Raw genomic sequence first — 17,059 nt, forward strand, 5'->3', positions numbered from 1 at the left:
GAGCACTTGCCTAGGTTCAATCCCCAGCATCAGCAAAATATATTTTTAAAGTCACAAGCAAAAGAATTCTACTAACAATACAAGAGGTTGGAAAAGGCCTCTAAACTCCAGAAAGAAATTCAATCCAGCTGACACCTTGACTGTATATTTATGAAACCCTAAACTGAGGACCCAGCTAAATCCTGTCCAAATTCTCAACCCACAGAAACAGGAAGGTAGTAAATGTGTGCTTATTAAGCTTCTAAATTTATGGCAATTTGTCATAGAGCAATAGATAAATATTTCAGTAACCAAGAGAGGTGACCAGCCATCCCAATATGCCAGGGACTGTCTGAAAACTAAAAGGTCCATACTCCAGGAAAACCCCTCAGTCCTGAGCAATCCAGGCTGATTGCCTGCACACCGATAGATGTATAGAAATAATAGAATACTCTAAATAGGCAATAAAAGATCTTTGCCTTTAAGAACCAAATAGAAAGTTGGGGAAAAAACCTGGAAATCAATCAAATCATCTTTTAAAAGTTATAATTAGGGGGCTGGGGATGTGGCTCAAGCAGTAGCACGCTTGCCTGGCATGCATGCAGCCCGGGTTGGATCCTCAGCACCACATACAAACAAAGATGTTGTGTCCGCCGAAAACTAAAAACTAAATAATAAAAAATTCTCTCTCTCTCTCTCTCTCTCTCTCTCTCTCTCTCTCTCTCTCTCTCTCTCTCTTAAAAAAAAGTTATAATTAGGAAAAGAGCCCAAGATTTCATCAAAACCAAATTTCTATGCCTTTCGAATAGGGTAGTCCCTACTTAAGAATGTGAAATTGGGACCATGTTCAAAGCCATCTTGTATGCCTAGTCTTCAGTTGGTTACTTTCTCGATCTCCCTATTGGTTTCTAAATCAGTTCTCAATCACCATTTATCCCAATAACTGGCAAAGGCCTGATTATGTTGAATCATCAACAGTCTTAACAACTGGACTATAAGCCACAGGTAACATTTTTGCCTATCTTAAACTATAGCACAATCTCACTTCTTTCAGTCCACTCCAGGTTCCTTCCTTAAAGACAAAACTATGAATTATATGTCTGAGAATTGCTTCAAGATAATAGAGGGCGACAGGAACAGAGTAGGAATATACATTTAAAAAAGGAATTGGTCATTCATTAATAGTTGTTGAGGCTACGTGGCAAGTACAGTAGGATCTACTGCATTATTCTACCTACTCATTTGTTTGAGATTTTCTATTTTAAAAAAAGATGAGATTAGCAAAGGCCTAAGCAACTTAATGAGACCCTGTCTCAAAATAAAAACAAAAAAGCCTAGGGATGTGGCTCAGTGGCAAAACACCTCTGGGTTCAATCCTCAGTATCAAACAATAAAGTTAAATTTTAAAAAAGATGAGGAAAAAATAAAGCCTGTGAAAAGTCCAATTAATTGGAGCCTGAGTCGGGAGGATTGCAAGTTCAAAGCCAGGCTCAGCAACTTAGTGAGACTCTAAGCAACATAGTGAGACACTGTCTCAAAACAGATAAATAAAAATGAAAATGACTGGAGGTGTGACTTAGTAGTTAAGTACCCCCGAGTTCAATCTCCAGTACCAAAAACAAACCAAAAAAGAATATCAGTGTGGCTGATGTGGTGGCAGACACCTTATAATCGATGCAAATCAGGAGAGTGAGGCAGGACAGAGCTCAAGGTCAGCATCAGAAAGTCAGTGAAACTCTATCTCAAAATTTACAAAAATAAACAATAGGCCTGGGATGTATGGCTCAGGGATAGAGCACTCCTCAGTTCAATCGTCAGTACCACCCCCTCTAAAAAAGAAGAAGAAGAAGAATATCAGTATGGGCTACACACAGGGGTGTAAGCACATAATCCCAGATACTCAGGAGACTGAGGCAGGAGAATCTCATGTTTGAGGCCATTCTGGGAAACTTAGAAAGACCCTGTCTCAAAAAAAATTTTTTTAAAGGGCTAGGGGTGTAGTTCAGTAGTAGACCACATATCTAGCATGTATGAGGCCCTAAATTCAACTCCCCAGCACCACAAAAGAAAAAAAGAATATCAGTGTACATTCTGCTATCTCTGAAGGTATTTTTAATGTTCATACATGTGTTTAGAATAGTCCCCTACTCATGTGACATTCCACATAAAGCAGGAAAGCCACTACTTTCCTTTGGCATAAAGATCTCCACATCAGCATAATGATGACTCATTGTAAGGGTAGGCAATAAAGATTTTGTAAAAGGAAATATAAATGAACTGAAGGTACATGTGTTAACAAGGATAAATTCCAAAAGCATAACAATGAGAGGAAAAACAAGTTGCAGGTTACACAAACTGCAATATTCCATATTTTGAGTTGAAAACTCATGCAGACATATGCAAACGAGATAGAAAAAGACAAGTAGAATTTTTTTCAAAATTATGCACACCAAATTCAGGACAATAGTAACCTCTGGGGTAGGAAAGGAGGGGAATGGGACCAGAGAAGACAAAGGAAGCTTTAACTCTAGCTGGACCGTCATAATTCATGCACTGAGTGGTGGGTGCAGTTATTTGTTGGATAACTCCCCAGTTTTGCACAGCCGAGGCAGGAGGATTACAAGTTCAAAGCCAGCCTCAGCAACTTAGTGAAACCCTGTTTCAAAATTAAAAAAAAAAAAACAACAAAGCTGAGGTTATAGCTCAGTGGTACAGTGCTTGCCTGGCATATGTGGAACACTAGGTTCAATCCTTAGCACCACATAAAAATAAAGATATTAAATTTTTTAAAGATAAATAAATAAATAAATAGCCAGGTGAGGTGGCACACCCCTGTATTCTGACTGGCTTGGGAGACTGAGGCAAGAGGATCTCGAGTTCAAAGCCAGCCTCAGCAAAAGCAAGACACTCAGCAACTCAGTAAGAGCCTGTCTCTAAATAAAATACAAAAATTAGGGCTGGGGATGTGGCTCAGTGTCGTGTGCCCCCTAGTTCCATCCCTGGTACCCTAAATAAATAAATAAAACTAAAAAGGGCTGGGGATGTAGCTCAGTGGTTAAGTGTCCTTGAGTTCAATCCCTGCTACCAAAAAAATTAAATAAAAAATAAATTTAAAAAATAACATCCAATTAGAACTATAATGCAAACATCCTCCTTTCAACCAAATAAGGATTCGTCTCATTTATTCTCTTTGAGAAAAATAACACTGTCTATCTCAAATAGCATATATTCCTAGTTATCATTTTAGTATGCTGACTTCTATCTCCCTAAATACGTGTTACAAAATGATATGATCTAAAGATGAAAAAATATAAAACTGCTTCATTTTCATTTTTAAAAATAAATCTGGCTACTAAAAGAGTAACCAGAAAAGGATTACAAGAATTTTGTCTTTTACCTATAGTTTCCTTAATAGTTAAACAATTGCTTCAAAGATTTAGACAAAAATTTAAAAAAGACTTCTTCCCAAAGGTGACACTATGTGTTCTGATTTTTAAATATCTCCTACTTCTCATACCTTTCTTTTTCTTCTTTACCTCGATCAAACTACCTAGACAATCAGACATTACCTATAGGGGTTTTCCCCATTTGATGACTTCTCTTGATCATACAGAATCAATAGTATTTAATAACTATTCCTCTTAATGTCTAAGACTTATCACTCATAAACACAAAAACCAATTATAGGCTGGGGATAGAGCTCAGTTGGTAGAATGCTTGCCCCAAACATACAAGGCCCTGGGTTCAATTCCAAGCAACACACACACACAAAAAAAAAAAAAAAACTTATAATAGTCACTCAAAATTTCCACAGTATTCCCAGAGACTAAGACACCACCCTATAAAATATACATTATATGGACAGTGGGTATAGCTCAGTGATAGAGTGCTTGACAAGTTTGCATGAGGCCCTGGGTTCAATTCCCAGGACTGAAACAAAACAGACCTTATAAAGGGTTCTATATAGTTTGCTTGTTTGTTGTGGGGAGCTAGGAAGTGGGGGGGGCAGGGTTATAGGGAATGAAACCAGGGATGCTTAACCACTGAGCAACATCCTCAGTCCTTTTTATATTTCATTTAGAGTCAGGATCTCACTGAGTTGCTTAGGGCCTTGCTAAATTGCTGAGGCTGGTTTTGAACTTGTGATCCTGCCTCAACTTCCCGAGCCACTGGGATTACAGGCTTTTATCATTGCACCCAGCTTTCTATATAGTTTGTTCATTCATTATGTCAAATTTAAAATTTGTAACTTTGAGGAAGGTATTTTATTTTTAAATGTCATGCTTCAAATCTTTTCCTACCCAAAAAAAGATTCTTAAGTACAATAACATTTGTATTGGAATGTAAGCACCATGAGGATAGGACTTCCTATGATTCAGGGCTATAACATCAGCACCTAGGACAGTGCCTGTCACACAACAGACACTTAAATGTGTGTCAAACCAGAACCTGATTCCTACCACACCCTATGCCTTCTAGTAAAATGTCGACCTTTGAAAGCCAAAGAAATACTTCACAGCTGAGTGAAGTGGTACAAAACTGTAATCCCAGCAGTTCAGGAGGCTGAGACAGTAGAATCACAAATTCAAGGCCAGCCTTAGCAACATAGTAAGGTCCTAAGCAATCTAAAAGACCACGTCTCAAAATAAAAAATAAAAAGGGCTGGGGGACTGGAGTTGTAGCTCATTAGTAGAGCGATTACCTAGCACATGTGAAACACTAGGTTCAATTCTCAACACCACATTAAAATAAATAAAATAAAGGCATTGTGTGCATCTATAACCAAAAAAAATAAAATAAAAGGAGGGACTTGAAGGTTGGTTCAATATATGGAAATCAATAAAAGTAATTCATCACATCAATAGACTTAAAGAATCTTATGATCATCAATAGACACAGAAAAAGCATTCAATAAAATATAGCACCCCTTCATGTTCAAACATTAGAAAAACTAGGGATAACAGGAACATATCTCAACATTATTAAAGCTATCTATGCCAAGCCCCAGGCCAACATCATTCTAAATGGAAAAAAATTGAAAGCATTTTCTCTAAAAACTGGAACAAGACAGGGATGCCCTCTTTCACCACTTCTATTTACCATAATTCTTGAAACACTGGCCAGAGCAATTAGACAGATGAAAGAATTAAAGAGATACAGATAGGAAAAGAAGAACTCAAATTAGCACTGTTTGCCAATGGTATGATTCTATACCTAGAAGACCCAAAAAACTTCACCATAAAACTTCTAGAACTAATAAATGAATTCAGCAAAGTAGCAGGATACAAAATCAACACCCATAAATCAAAGGCATTTCGGCACATCAGTGACAAATCCTCTGAAAGAGAAAGAGGAAAACTACCCCATTTACAATAACCTCAAAAAAATACTTGGTAATCAACCTAACAAAAGAGGTGAAAGAGGGGCTGGGGCTGTAGCTCAGTGGCAAAGTGCTTGCCTAGCATGCATGAGGCACTGGGTTCAATCCTCAGCACCACATAAAAATTAACAAATAAAATAAAGGCTTTCTGTCCATCTACAACTACAAAAAAATTTTTAAAAGAGGTGAAAGACCTCTACAACAAAAACTACAGAACACTAAAGAAAGAAATTTTTTAAAAACCTTAGAAGATGGAAAGATCTACCTTGTTCTTGGATAGGCCGAATTAATATTGTCAAAATGACCATACTACCAAAAGCATTATACAGATTTAATGCAATTCCAATCAAAATCTCAATGACATTCCTCATGAAAATAGAAAAAGCAGTCATGAAATTCACCTGGAAAAATAAGAGACCCAGAATAGCTAAAGCAATCCTTAGCAAGAAGACTGAAACAGGTGGCATCACTATACCAGACCTTAAACTATACTACAGAACACAGTTACAAAGACAGCATTGTATTGTCACCAAAACAGACCTGTAGACCAATGGTACAAAATAGAGGACACAGGGACAAACCCACATAATTACAATTATCTTATATTAGACAAAGGCACCAAAAACATACATTGGAGAAAAGATAGCTTCTTCAACAAACGGTGCTGGGAAAACTGGAAATCCATATGCAACAAGATGAAATTAAACCCCTATCTCTCACCATGCACAAAACTCAACTCAAAGTGGATCAAGGACCTAGGAATTAAATCAGAGACTCTGTGCCTAATCGGAGAAAAAGTAGGCCCAAATCTCCATCACATTGGATTAGGCCCCAACTTCCTTAATAAGACTCCTATAAGCAAGAATTAAAATCAAGAATCAATAAATGAGATGAATTCAAACTAAAAAGCTTCTTCTCAGCAAAAGAAACAATCATTGAGGCGAATAGAGAGCCTACAGCTTGGGAACAAATTTTTACCACATGCACATCAGATAGAGCACTAATCTCTAGGGTACATAAAGAACTCAAAAACCTTAAAATCAAAAACACAAATAATCCAATAAATATATGAGCCAAGGACCTGAATAGACACTTCTCAGAAGATGATATACAACCAATCAACAAATATATGAAAAAATGTTCAACATCTCTAGCAATTAGAGAAATACAAATCAAAACTACTCTAAGATTTCATCTCACTCCAGTCAGAATGGCAGCTATTAAGAATACAAACAACAATAAGTGTTGGTGAGGATGTGGGGAAAAAGGCACACTCATACATTGTTGGTGGGACTGCAAATTGGTGCAGCCAATCTAGAAAGCAGTCTGGAGACTTCTTGGAAAACTGGGAATGGAACCAACATTTGACCCAGCTATCCCATTCCTCAGTTTATACTCTAGATAGCTAAATTGTGGAACCAACCTAGATGCCCTTCAGTAGATGAATGAATAAAGAAAATATGATATATACACAATGGAATATTACTCAGCATTAAAGGAGAATAAAATCATGGCATTTGCAGGTAAATGAATGGAGGTGGAGAATATAATGCCAAGTAAAGTTAGCCAATCCCAAAAAATCAAATGCCGAATGTTATCGATAATGTAAGGAGGCTGATTCATAGTGGGGTTGGGAGGGGGAACATGAGAAAATTAGACGAACTCTAGATAGGGCAAAGGGGAGGGAGGGGAAGGAAGGGGGCAAGGGGGTAAAAAAAAAGATGGTGAAATGAGATGGACATCATTGCCTAAGTACATGTATGAAGACATAAATGGTGTGAGTATACTACCAGAGATATGAAAAATTGTGCTCTATATGTAGAGCATTGTACTGTAATGCATTCTGCTGTCATATATAACAAATTAGAATTAAAAATTTAAATAAATTATACACATTTTTTTAAAAAAAAGGAAGGGCTTGGTCAGGCATGGTGGCACACACTCAGCAGCTCAGGAAGCTGAGACAGGAGGATGGCAAGTTCAAAGCCAGCCTTAGCAACGGTGAGGCACTAAGCAACTCAGCAAGACCCTGTCTCTAATAAAATACAAAAATAGGGCTGGGGATGTGGCTCAGTGGTTGAATACCCCTGAGTTCAATCCCTGGTACCCCCCAAAAAAAAGTAGGGGCTAGGGATGTGGCTCCCTGAATTAGCATCCCTGGGTTCAATCCACAGTACCAAAAAAGAAAGAGAAATACTTCACAACCCGGTAAACAACCACCAATATTTGTAGCCCTTTGTCTTAAGATATTAAACAAAAACTACTTGCCCATTCTCAGACATTCATATACTCTTGTTTTACTTTACAACTGTTTTCATTAGGGCAGGGGCTATAGCTCAGTTAGTAGAGTGCTTGCCTTGTATGCCCAAAGCCCTGGGTTCAATCCCCAACAACACAAAAAATTAAAAATTTAAAAAGTGTTTTAATTCTACTTTCCACCTACTGTCAGAATTATGATTTTAAAATAAATCAGGCCAGGCAGGATGGCACATGCCTATATCCCAGAGGCTTGGAAGGCTGAGATAGGAGGATCTCAAGTTCAAAACCAGCCTCAGAGGCTGGGGCTGTAGCTCAGATGCAGAGCACTTGCCTAGCATGTGTGAGGCACTGGGTTCGATCCTCAGCACCACATAAAAATAAACAAATAAAATAAAGGCATCCTATCCATCTACAACTACAAAAAAATTTAAAAAACAATATCAGCAACTTAGTGAGATCATGTATCAAAATTTAAAAAATAAAATAAAAAGGACTAGGGATGTGGCTCAGTGGTTAAACACCATTGTGTTCAATCCCTGGAACAAAAAAATAGATAAAATAAATAAGCACATAAAAATAAACACATAACATAAAGATCAAAAAAAATTTAATTAGGCTATTGTAATGCATTCAAATATAATCGAAGATGGCAAATAATTACTAAAACGATTTTTAACATAATGTGATTAGGGAATTAAAAATTAAAACAATGAAATATTACAATAAACATAGATGGTAATATTAATATATTTCAATGACCAAAATACAAAACATTGACAATACTAAATGCTAACCAAGAGGTAGAATAACAGGAATTCTTTCACTGTTGGTGGGAATGGAAAATGGTACAGTCACTTTGAAAGACTGACAGTTTTTTATAAAATCAAACATATTCTTGTGATATGATCTAGCAGTCATGTTCCTTGCTTTTTACCCAAATGAGTTAAAAACTTTTGCCCACACAAAAAGTTCCACAGAAATATTTATAACTGTTCTATCCATAACTGCCAAAACACAGAAGCAACCAAGCAGGTAAACGTCGAAATAACGTAGTACATCTAGACAATGGACTATTATTCAGTGCTAAAAAGAAACGAGCCACCAAACCATGAAAAGACATGGAGGAATCTGAAATGCATATTACTAAGTGAATGAAGCCAATCTGAAAAGGCTATATACTTTATAACCCCAAATATATAATATTCTGAAAAAAGGCAAAACTAGAGACAGCAAAAAGATCAATGGTTGCCAAGAGTTATTGGAGAGGAAGGGATGAATCACTGGACTACAGAGGATTTTTTAATTATTTTTAATACTTGTAGATGGACAGCATGCCTTTATTTGTTGAGTGTTTTATGTGGTGCTAAGGATCAAACCCAGTGCCTCACACATGCTAGGCAAGCACTCTGCCACTGAGCTACAGCCCCTGCCCACTAAAGAGGATTTTTGGGGCACTAAAATTATTCTACATGTTACTATAATGATGGATGTATGTCAAACACTATGTAAACCCATATAATATACAATATCAAGTGTGAACCCTAATATAAACTATAGACTTTAAGCAATAATAACATGTCAATGTAAGTTCATCAAAAGTAACAAATATACCACCCTGGGGCTACATGTCTATAGTGGGGGAGGCTATATATGTATAGGGGCAAAAGGTATATGGAAACTCTCTGTATTCTATTCTCAATGTTCCTGTGAACCTAAAATTGCTCTGAAAAAAAAAAAGTCTATTGAAAAATAGATTGCATGGGCTAAGAGTTAGTTCAGTGGTAGAGAACTCGCAAAGCATGGGTGAGGCACTGGATTTAATTCCCAGAACTACTATATACATGTTTACATATATGCATGTGAATAAATAAATATATATATATATATATATATATATGCATGTGTTAGCTTTTAATTGCTATAACAGAATACCCAAGATAATTAATTTACAGAGAGAAAAGGCTTATTTTGTTTCCTAGTTCTGGATGATGATCTATTGACCCTGTTGCTTTGGACCTCTGTTGGGAGTGCTGGATGGTAATGATGAGAATCACATGACAGAGCAAACTGCTCACCTCATGGCCAGAAAGCAAAAGGAAAAGAAAATGCAGGGATCACGGGGGAAGGAAAGATGGTGAAATGAAATGAACATCATTACCCTAGGTACATGTATGATTGCACGAACGGTGTGACCCTCCTTTGGTTAACTAGACAAGACAAAAATTGTGCTCCATTTGTGTACAATGAATCAAAGAGAATTCTGCTGTCATGTGTAACTGATTAGAGCAAATAAATTTTTAAAAAAAGAAAGAAAAGTCCCCTTAAGGGAATGCCCCAATGGTCTAAAGACCTCCCACTAGGTCTCCATAGGCCCCACCTCACAAAGCTATCACCACATCCCATTAGTATTACCCTGGGACCAAGTCTAACACCCTTAGAAGATATTTACCAAACCACAGCATGTTAAAATTTTATATATATATATATACACACACACACACACACACACATACATATATAGGCACATATAAATATGTATTTATAATTATAAGCATATATAAATGTTTATATTTATATAGAGACAGGAGAAAAACTCTAACATAATTTTGTAGGCTAACTTCCATTACAAAGTAACAGGTGTACTGGAATATTTTTACTTCAAGGAGATAAAATTAGGTATTGGAGGAGGTGAGTACAGGGAGGTTGAACCCAGGGTCACTTTACCGCTGACCTACATCTCCAGCCTTTTTTATTTTGAGACAGGGTCTCACTAAGTTCCTTAGGGCCTCACTAAGTTGCTGAGGCTGGCCTCAAACTTGAAACCCTCCTGCTTCAGCCTCCCAAGTCCCTGGGATTACAGGCATGCACCACCACGCCCAGCAAAATTAGGTATTTTTGTAGAATATTTACTGTTGGTAAAATGGTGACATTTTCTCCCTTCCTGGTACATTATGTCATCTTAACTATATTCTTAAGAGGAAAACTTGGTGGTTACCATAGAAACTACCAGGGCTGATTAGTGCCTCCATGATTTGAGCAGTTATACCTGTTGGGCCACTTAAATCTAAACTTACAGGTTCCTGTTTAACAGGGAAGGGGAAACTGTCTACATTTGTTTTAAAGAGTGGCTAATACATTGATATAGTGATGCAAATTGAGGTGGATCAAGCATACACACATACACACACCCCACTACCACCATTGCCAAAGTGATGTGTAAAAATTAAGTGGCTGCTAGGTGCTGACTTTGTTTCACTCTGTAAGGATTACCTTTCCCTATTCAGGATGCCTTTAATGTTCACTTTCACCTGTTCCAAGAACACTGGGTTAATGTAATTTTATTAGTCTCAATGGGAAGGATAATGTTTGGTTTGGTTTGGTTTTGCTGGGCTGAATCAGGGAGCATAAAGGTCTGAGGTTTACGCCATGCAATCTTCTAGTAACATTCCCTTTTACCAGTATCTAAAACAGTCTTTTGCAAGCGATTTTCATCCGCAGAATATAATCTCATTCATGCAAAGGTACTGAGCCTTAGGGATTTTTTAAACATATATACCTCAAGGAAGCATGGATTGCAACACAAGGAAAGCCCCTTCCAATTCCTGAGAAAGCTTTAAGTAACATATTCATAATTAATATTCAGATCTTCTCCTATCACACTTAGTACATTACTGACAACAAAATAAGCCTTAACAGGTGTGCAGTTCTCTCTTGCTGTATAGCATGCCATTTTAATAAATGTATTATCCTTGGAAATATTCTGAGGGCCTCATGAAATAGCCATGGTTTGTGTTTTAAGACACTGACTTTCTCTTTACCTGGACTAACTCAACTGCTCAACAGAAGTGGCAAAACCATCTACATATCAAGGACTTTTTAGGGACAAATCCATGCTAATTTCTATGAATGTTAATTATATTTTCAGAAATCCAAAATTTGAAAAGATGAAAAGATTAGAGTAGCTAAAGTTATGCTCATAAACATATGGGCATATACATGCTCCAGCAGTATAAAACAGTCTTAAGTGACCAAAAACAAAAAGCCTACAAAACATTGATACCAGAAGTGAACCATAAAACCATAATATTCCTTTAGAATTACATTTTACAGGATCATTCGCCACTGTAAAAACCCAATTGGTGTTAGTAACTTTCATATGATTGCTTTTTAAGAAAAGCTCCATTTCATATTTGGGGTTTGAGATTAACCATCTTATCACCATTTAGTGCTGGTGATATTAAATGAAAGGCAAGGGCTTATCAGGTAGTCTTTCCCCAAGCTTAGAGGAAAGCACAAAACAAAAACAGCACCTGCTGGGGATGAGGGAATCATTTTACAGGTATGGAGCAGCCAAAAAGAGGCAGCTCTGACATCTCTTCCTTTCAAATTCTATTTCAAGTCCACATGATGATAAGATGGGAAACTACAGCTGTGTACCATGGTGACTTGTGCGATCCACTTCTAGCCCCAAATGAGGAACTTGGCTTTGACTTGACCAATATCCTCTTGCAACCCTAAGTCCTTGCTCCGCAACTCGCCATTAAGCTTTTCCAATTTAATACTAATACTCAGAAATACACTGGCGGACAAATATACATGTAGTAGATATACATATAAATCACAATAGAACGAAGACAACAAGCAACCCTGGGCCTGAAGCCACACAGAAAACACACCCTTCAAGTTCAAATCCCAGCAAGGCACCCTGAGCGGCCACCCAGGAGAGGGAGGGGCAGGAGCGGGGAACAGAGGTTAAACCAGACACCAGCCAAAACAAACATCACTTCCAGGACAGGACAAACTTTGGGCTAGGGCGGCGGTAGAACCCCAGGAATGACCGGGGGAGGGGAGGGAGTGTCAGACGGTCTCAAGAGAAGAAGACAGGGAGTGGACCCAGCACTGGCCGAGCTAAGCTATGGAGGAGGCTGGTGTCCCTAGAGCACAAGGGCGTCGCCGCCATCCCCAGCTACAGAGTCTCTGACACCTGGCCGAGGACTCATATCCCTGGGGACAACCGTGTCACGCAAAACGTCCCACAGACACTATCCCACAGATTCGCAAAGAAAGGGGGCGCAGGGACCTACCTGGTGCAGCGTTTCGGCAGGGAGCTGCGATGCCCGAAACAGGTCAGCCACTGGGCCAGCGGCCGCAGTGGCAGCGCCAAGGGCGACCCTGGCGGACTCAGGGGGCCCGGGACCCGCGCCCCCGCTCGCGGCGCCCGCGCAGCGCGCGAAGAGCTCTGAGTAGCACTGCTGCTCGCCCTCGCTCAGCAGCAGCGGCGGCCCAGAGCCGCAGCCTCCGCCAGCCGCCGCCTCCATAGGGCCTTCAAGAGGACCGGCGGAGCACTGTCACCGGCTGAGGTGCCACTGCCACTGCCACCGCCGCCGCCTCGGCCTTGGCCGCCGCCGCCCCCACGCCCCGCAGCTGCCGCGCGGCCGCTTCCTCCCGGCGCGCGCCGGCCCCGCCCCCGGGCTTCAATGTTGTGCCTCCGCCGCGCGGCACATGGAGACAGGCGCGGCACCAACCAATCACATCCTGGGATCACACCCAGGCCCCGCCCAGCGCCAGGTAACTAACTCGGGCGCACCGCCCTCCCGCTGCGGGTCACCTGCTCTGCCAGCTAAGCCAGGCTGGGAGGTCGGGTTCCTGCGCTGCTCCTAGCCCACCTTTACCCCAGGGGGACATCTTTGGCTCTCTGCACTGGGTGGGAAGGGAGCACCTAGCACTGGAGAACAGGACTTTTCGTGGAGCGGGAAAAGCTGTCATGTTTTCTCCACAAAAAGCTGGAACAGGTGTAGAGCTCATGCCACGCAGTGCCCTTCCCAGAAAAGGGAGGAGGCATGATAAGTTAAGATTTCCCTTCTTCCATAGGAGTTCTGCCTGAAAAGTTGGAGCACAAATATGTGCATACGATTTGGGTCCCAGAAACTACCCAGAACGTTCAAGATGGTTATGGGGTTAAGGCACTTTCGAAGACATGATTCAATCCTGAAATTGAGCCTCAATAAGGAATAACATTACTCTTAAATAGTACAGTGATAGGAGAAAAAAGGCACTTTCTGCAAATCCCTTTAGACCAATTCCTGGTTTTGCAGAAGAGGAAACTGTGTTGTACTCACCTTCATTCACCCAACACTCCTTGAGTAACTACTATATAGCAGATTTTTATACAAACGCCTGAAATTACAGACTTCAGTCCCCCTCATCCAAAAACATTTCTTTTGATAAGAAAATAGACCTGTTTTTTTTTTTTTTTAAAAGGCAGAAGCATGGTGCTATTTACCAATAGTCCCAACTACTGGAGAGGCTGAGGCGGTAGGATCATCTGAGCCCAGGAGTTAAAGCAAGCCACCCCTCTTGGAGAAAAAAAAAGAAGAAGAAGAAGTATGTTTGTTTGTTTGTTTGTTTGTTTGGTACAGGGATTGAAGGGGGGGCTTGCCCACTGAGCCATACCTCTAGCCCTTTTTATCTTTTATTTTAAGACTGGGTCTCACTAAATTGCTTAGGGCTTCACTAAATTGCTGAAACTGGCTTTGAACTTAATCCTCCCGCCTCAGCCTCATAATCTCAGTCTCTGGGATTATAGGCATGTACCACCACACCCCACCCTCAAAAAAAAATTGGGATGGGAGAGGGTGGGGGGATACCAGGGATTGAACTCAGAGGGACTCTACCACTGAGCCACATCTCAGCCCAATTTTGTGATTTATTTAGACACGGGGACTCAGTGAGTTGCTTAGTGCCTCACCATTGCTGAGGCTGGCTTTGAATTCGAGATCCTCCTGCCTCAGCCTCCCGAGCTGCCATTACAGGTGTGCACCACCATGCCCAGCTTAAAAAAAAAATTTTTTAAATACAAAACTTACCCAAGTTCACACCAAAAGTCAACACTAGAACCCACATCATTACACAGGTCATGTGCCTCTTCTATCTCCATACATCCTTTTTCTAAAGAATGTACACAATATTTTTCAAAAAGACTTTCTCCCACATGACTATATTCTAGCCACTGGAATCATATAGTTTCTCTCATGTGTGAAAACTAGAGAGGAAAAAGGAAAAGAAAGGTGGAGGAATCTCATGAGAAAAGAGATGGGGGGGCGGGGAATCCTGGGGAATGATATTGACCAAATTATATTGTTACTCTATGTACATGTGCGAATATGTAAAAGATCCCACAGTTATCATTACTATAATGCACCAATTAAAAAAAAACGAAAAATTTTTTAAAAGACAAATTCCAGAAAAGAAGCCATTGGGAAAAAAAAAAAAAAAACTGCCTTCTACAAAACTGGAAATTCCAGCATCAGGCCTGCCTATTTGCATCTCTTTTCCAAAAATTATCTTTTTAAATGCCATTTTACTAGAAAGAGTTGCACAAATCATCAAGCCTTAATGGTAAGCCTTAATACAAAGGACCAAAAAAAATAGGTTCAGGGTTAAGTACTAATATAAAATGCTTGTTAGAATATTTAATAAAGAGATATATAAAACTTCCAACCGAAATAGTTTTATTTTAATAAAAGCAGAAAACAAAACATCTCAAGAAGTAAAATTGATGGTTTCAAATATATTTTGGTGTTATGGTCAATTAAAATAAAAACTAGGGCCAGGTGTAGTGGTGTATGCCTATAATCCCAGAGACTACAGAAGCTGAGGTAAGAGGATCCTGAGTTCAAAGTCAGCCTCAGCAATTTAGTGAGGCCCTAAGCAACTTATGAGAACCTGCCTCAAAATGAAAAATTAAAAAGGACTTGGGATGTGACTCAGTGGATAAGCACCCCTGGGTTCAATCCCCTGGGGGTAGTGGGTAGCAACAAAGACTAACTTAGTTGGAGAATTTGAACATCAAAATCTCATCATCTTTGTATTTTCCATAGCTGTAATACTTTCTTAGGAAAATTGGAAGACTATAGATTGTTTATTCTCTTCCTACTTTCCCAGTCACACTCTGGTTTCCCTAAGAATGGCTCACCATTCTAACAAATGTTAAAAAGCAACCCACTTCATGTGACAGATACCAAACCTTGTTTTTCCCTGTGATCTCTACAAGAATAGACATGAGGTATAATAACCCTTAACAGTCATATAGTGAGGGCAGGTGGAAGCTACAAAGCCTTTCAAAGCACTTAGGTATGAATTATCTCATTTAAACCTCACAGTAACTCTCTAAGGCAGACCTCCATTTTGCAGATAAAAAAAAAATGATTCAAAGATAGTATTCTTTGGACAACTGGGTATTAGATTTGGAACCCATCTTCTTAATTACTCTCAGTTTAATAAGTTTGACAGATATTTATAAGTACCAGAAGCCACAATAATGGGTAGAAAATCTCACATCTGTGCCTATCTATCTATTAGTGAGGCAATAAATGTTTATTGATAGAATAGGAGGTTTTTACTGTGTCCCTACTAGAGTACTGTGAAAAAAAATATTTTTAACTATTTATTTTTTAGTTGTAAGTGGACACAATATTTTATTTTAATGTGATGCTGAGGATCCAACCCAGTGCTTCACACATGCTAGGTGAGCACTCTATCACTGAGCCACAACCCCAGCCAAAAAAAAAGAAAGTTTTTCAAATACAAGATGTGGTGCTTTCAAGGAGTCTTCAGCCTCACTAAAAAAGACAAAACTAACAACAAATAAAAATAAATAAGACACTATATAATTAACTGCTAAATTCTGTATCCTGGGCTAACTGGAGTGGAATTTTAGAAAAGAGAAAATCCATAAGCCAGAGCTCACCAAGGAAAGCCTGATGAGGGGGGATCAGCATGGGTGTTGTATCTGAAATTGGGTGGGATTGGGGAGATTGAAAGACAGGACAGACAGGGAGGATCATGGGAGAAGGAGGAGCCCCAGAGACTTGACAAAGGAAATTATAAGTGAGGGAGGGCCAACAAACTGATTCAGGTAGGAGGGCAGCCTCTGAAGGTTTCTAGGATGCAACAGAGGAACTACTCAACAAAGAAGAGGGGCACAGTCAGAAGGAATCTCATAGCAGTAATACTTAAACCCAGACCACAGCAGGAAACAAATGGCATTTATAAAAATGTTCTGGGCTGGGGGTTGTAGCTCAGTGGTATGAGCTAGCATATGTGAAGCACTGGGTTTGATTCTCAGCACCACATATAAATAAATAAATTAAATAAAGGTCTATCAACAACTACAAAAGTATTTTTTAATATTTATTTTTCAATTTTCGGTGGACACAACATCTTCATTTTATTTTTTTAATTTTTTTTTTTTTTTTTTTTTTTTTTTAGTTCTCGGTGGACGCAACATCTTTTGTCTTTTGTTTGTATGTGGTGATGAGGATCAAACCCAGGCCACACGTATACCAGGCAAGCACGCTACCGCTTGAGCCACATCCCTAGTCCCTAAAAAACTATTTAAAAAAATGTTCTGCTGGGCACGGTGGCGTACACCTGTAATCC

At 39.4% G+C, this 17,059-nt stretch overlaps 1 protein-coding gene across 10 annotated transcripts in view; it reads right to left on the reverse strand.

Annotated features, from left to right (window-relative positions):
- The window catches only part of Reps2 (RALBP1 associated Eps domain containing 2), a 210,590-nt gene extending 197,522 nt beyond the window's left edge, over window positions 1-13,068 (reverse strand). For 4 of the 10 annotated variants that reach the window (XM_078035091.1, XM_021722461.3, XM_078035090.1 and 1 more), the window contains exon 1: window positions 12,703-13,064. In XM_078035091.1, the coding sequence (XP_077891217.1) occupies window positions 12,703-12,936 (234 nt within the window). In that variant the 5' untranslated portion in view covers window positions 12,937-13,064. Of the gene's footprint in view, window positions 1-12,702 lie in introns of all 10 variants that reach the window. The other 6 variants (XM_078035087.1, XM_078035088.1, XM_040292122.2 and 3 more) reach the window with 3 other exon arrangements.
- Between the last annotated feature and the right edge of the window lie 3,991 nt (window positions 13,069-17,059).

This window comes from Ictidomys tridecemlineatus, chromosome X (genome assembly GCF_052094955.1).
Source record: "Ictidomys tridecemlineatus isolate mIctTri1 chromosome X, mIctTri1.hap1, whole genome shotgun sequence".
In the NCBI taxonomy this organism is placed as follows: domain Eukaryota; kingdom Metazoa; phylum Chordata; class Mammalia; order Rodentia; family Sciuridae; genus Ictidomys; species Ictidomys tridecemlineatus.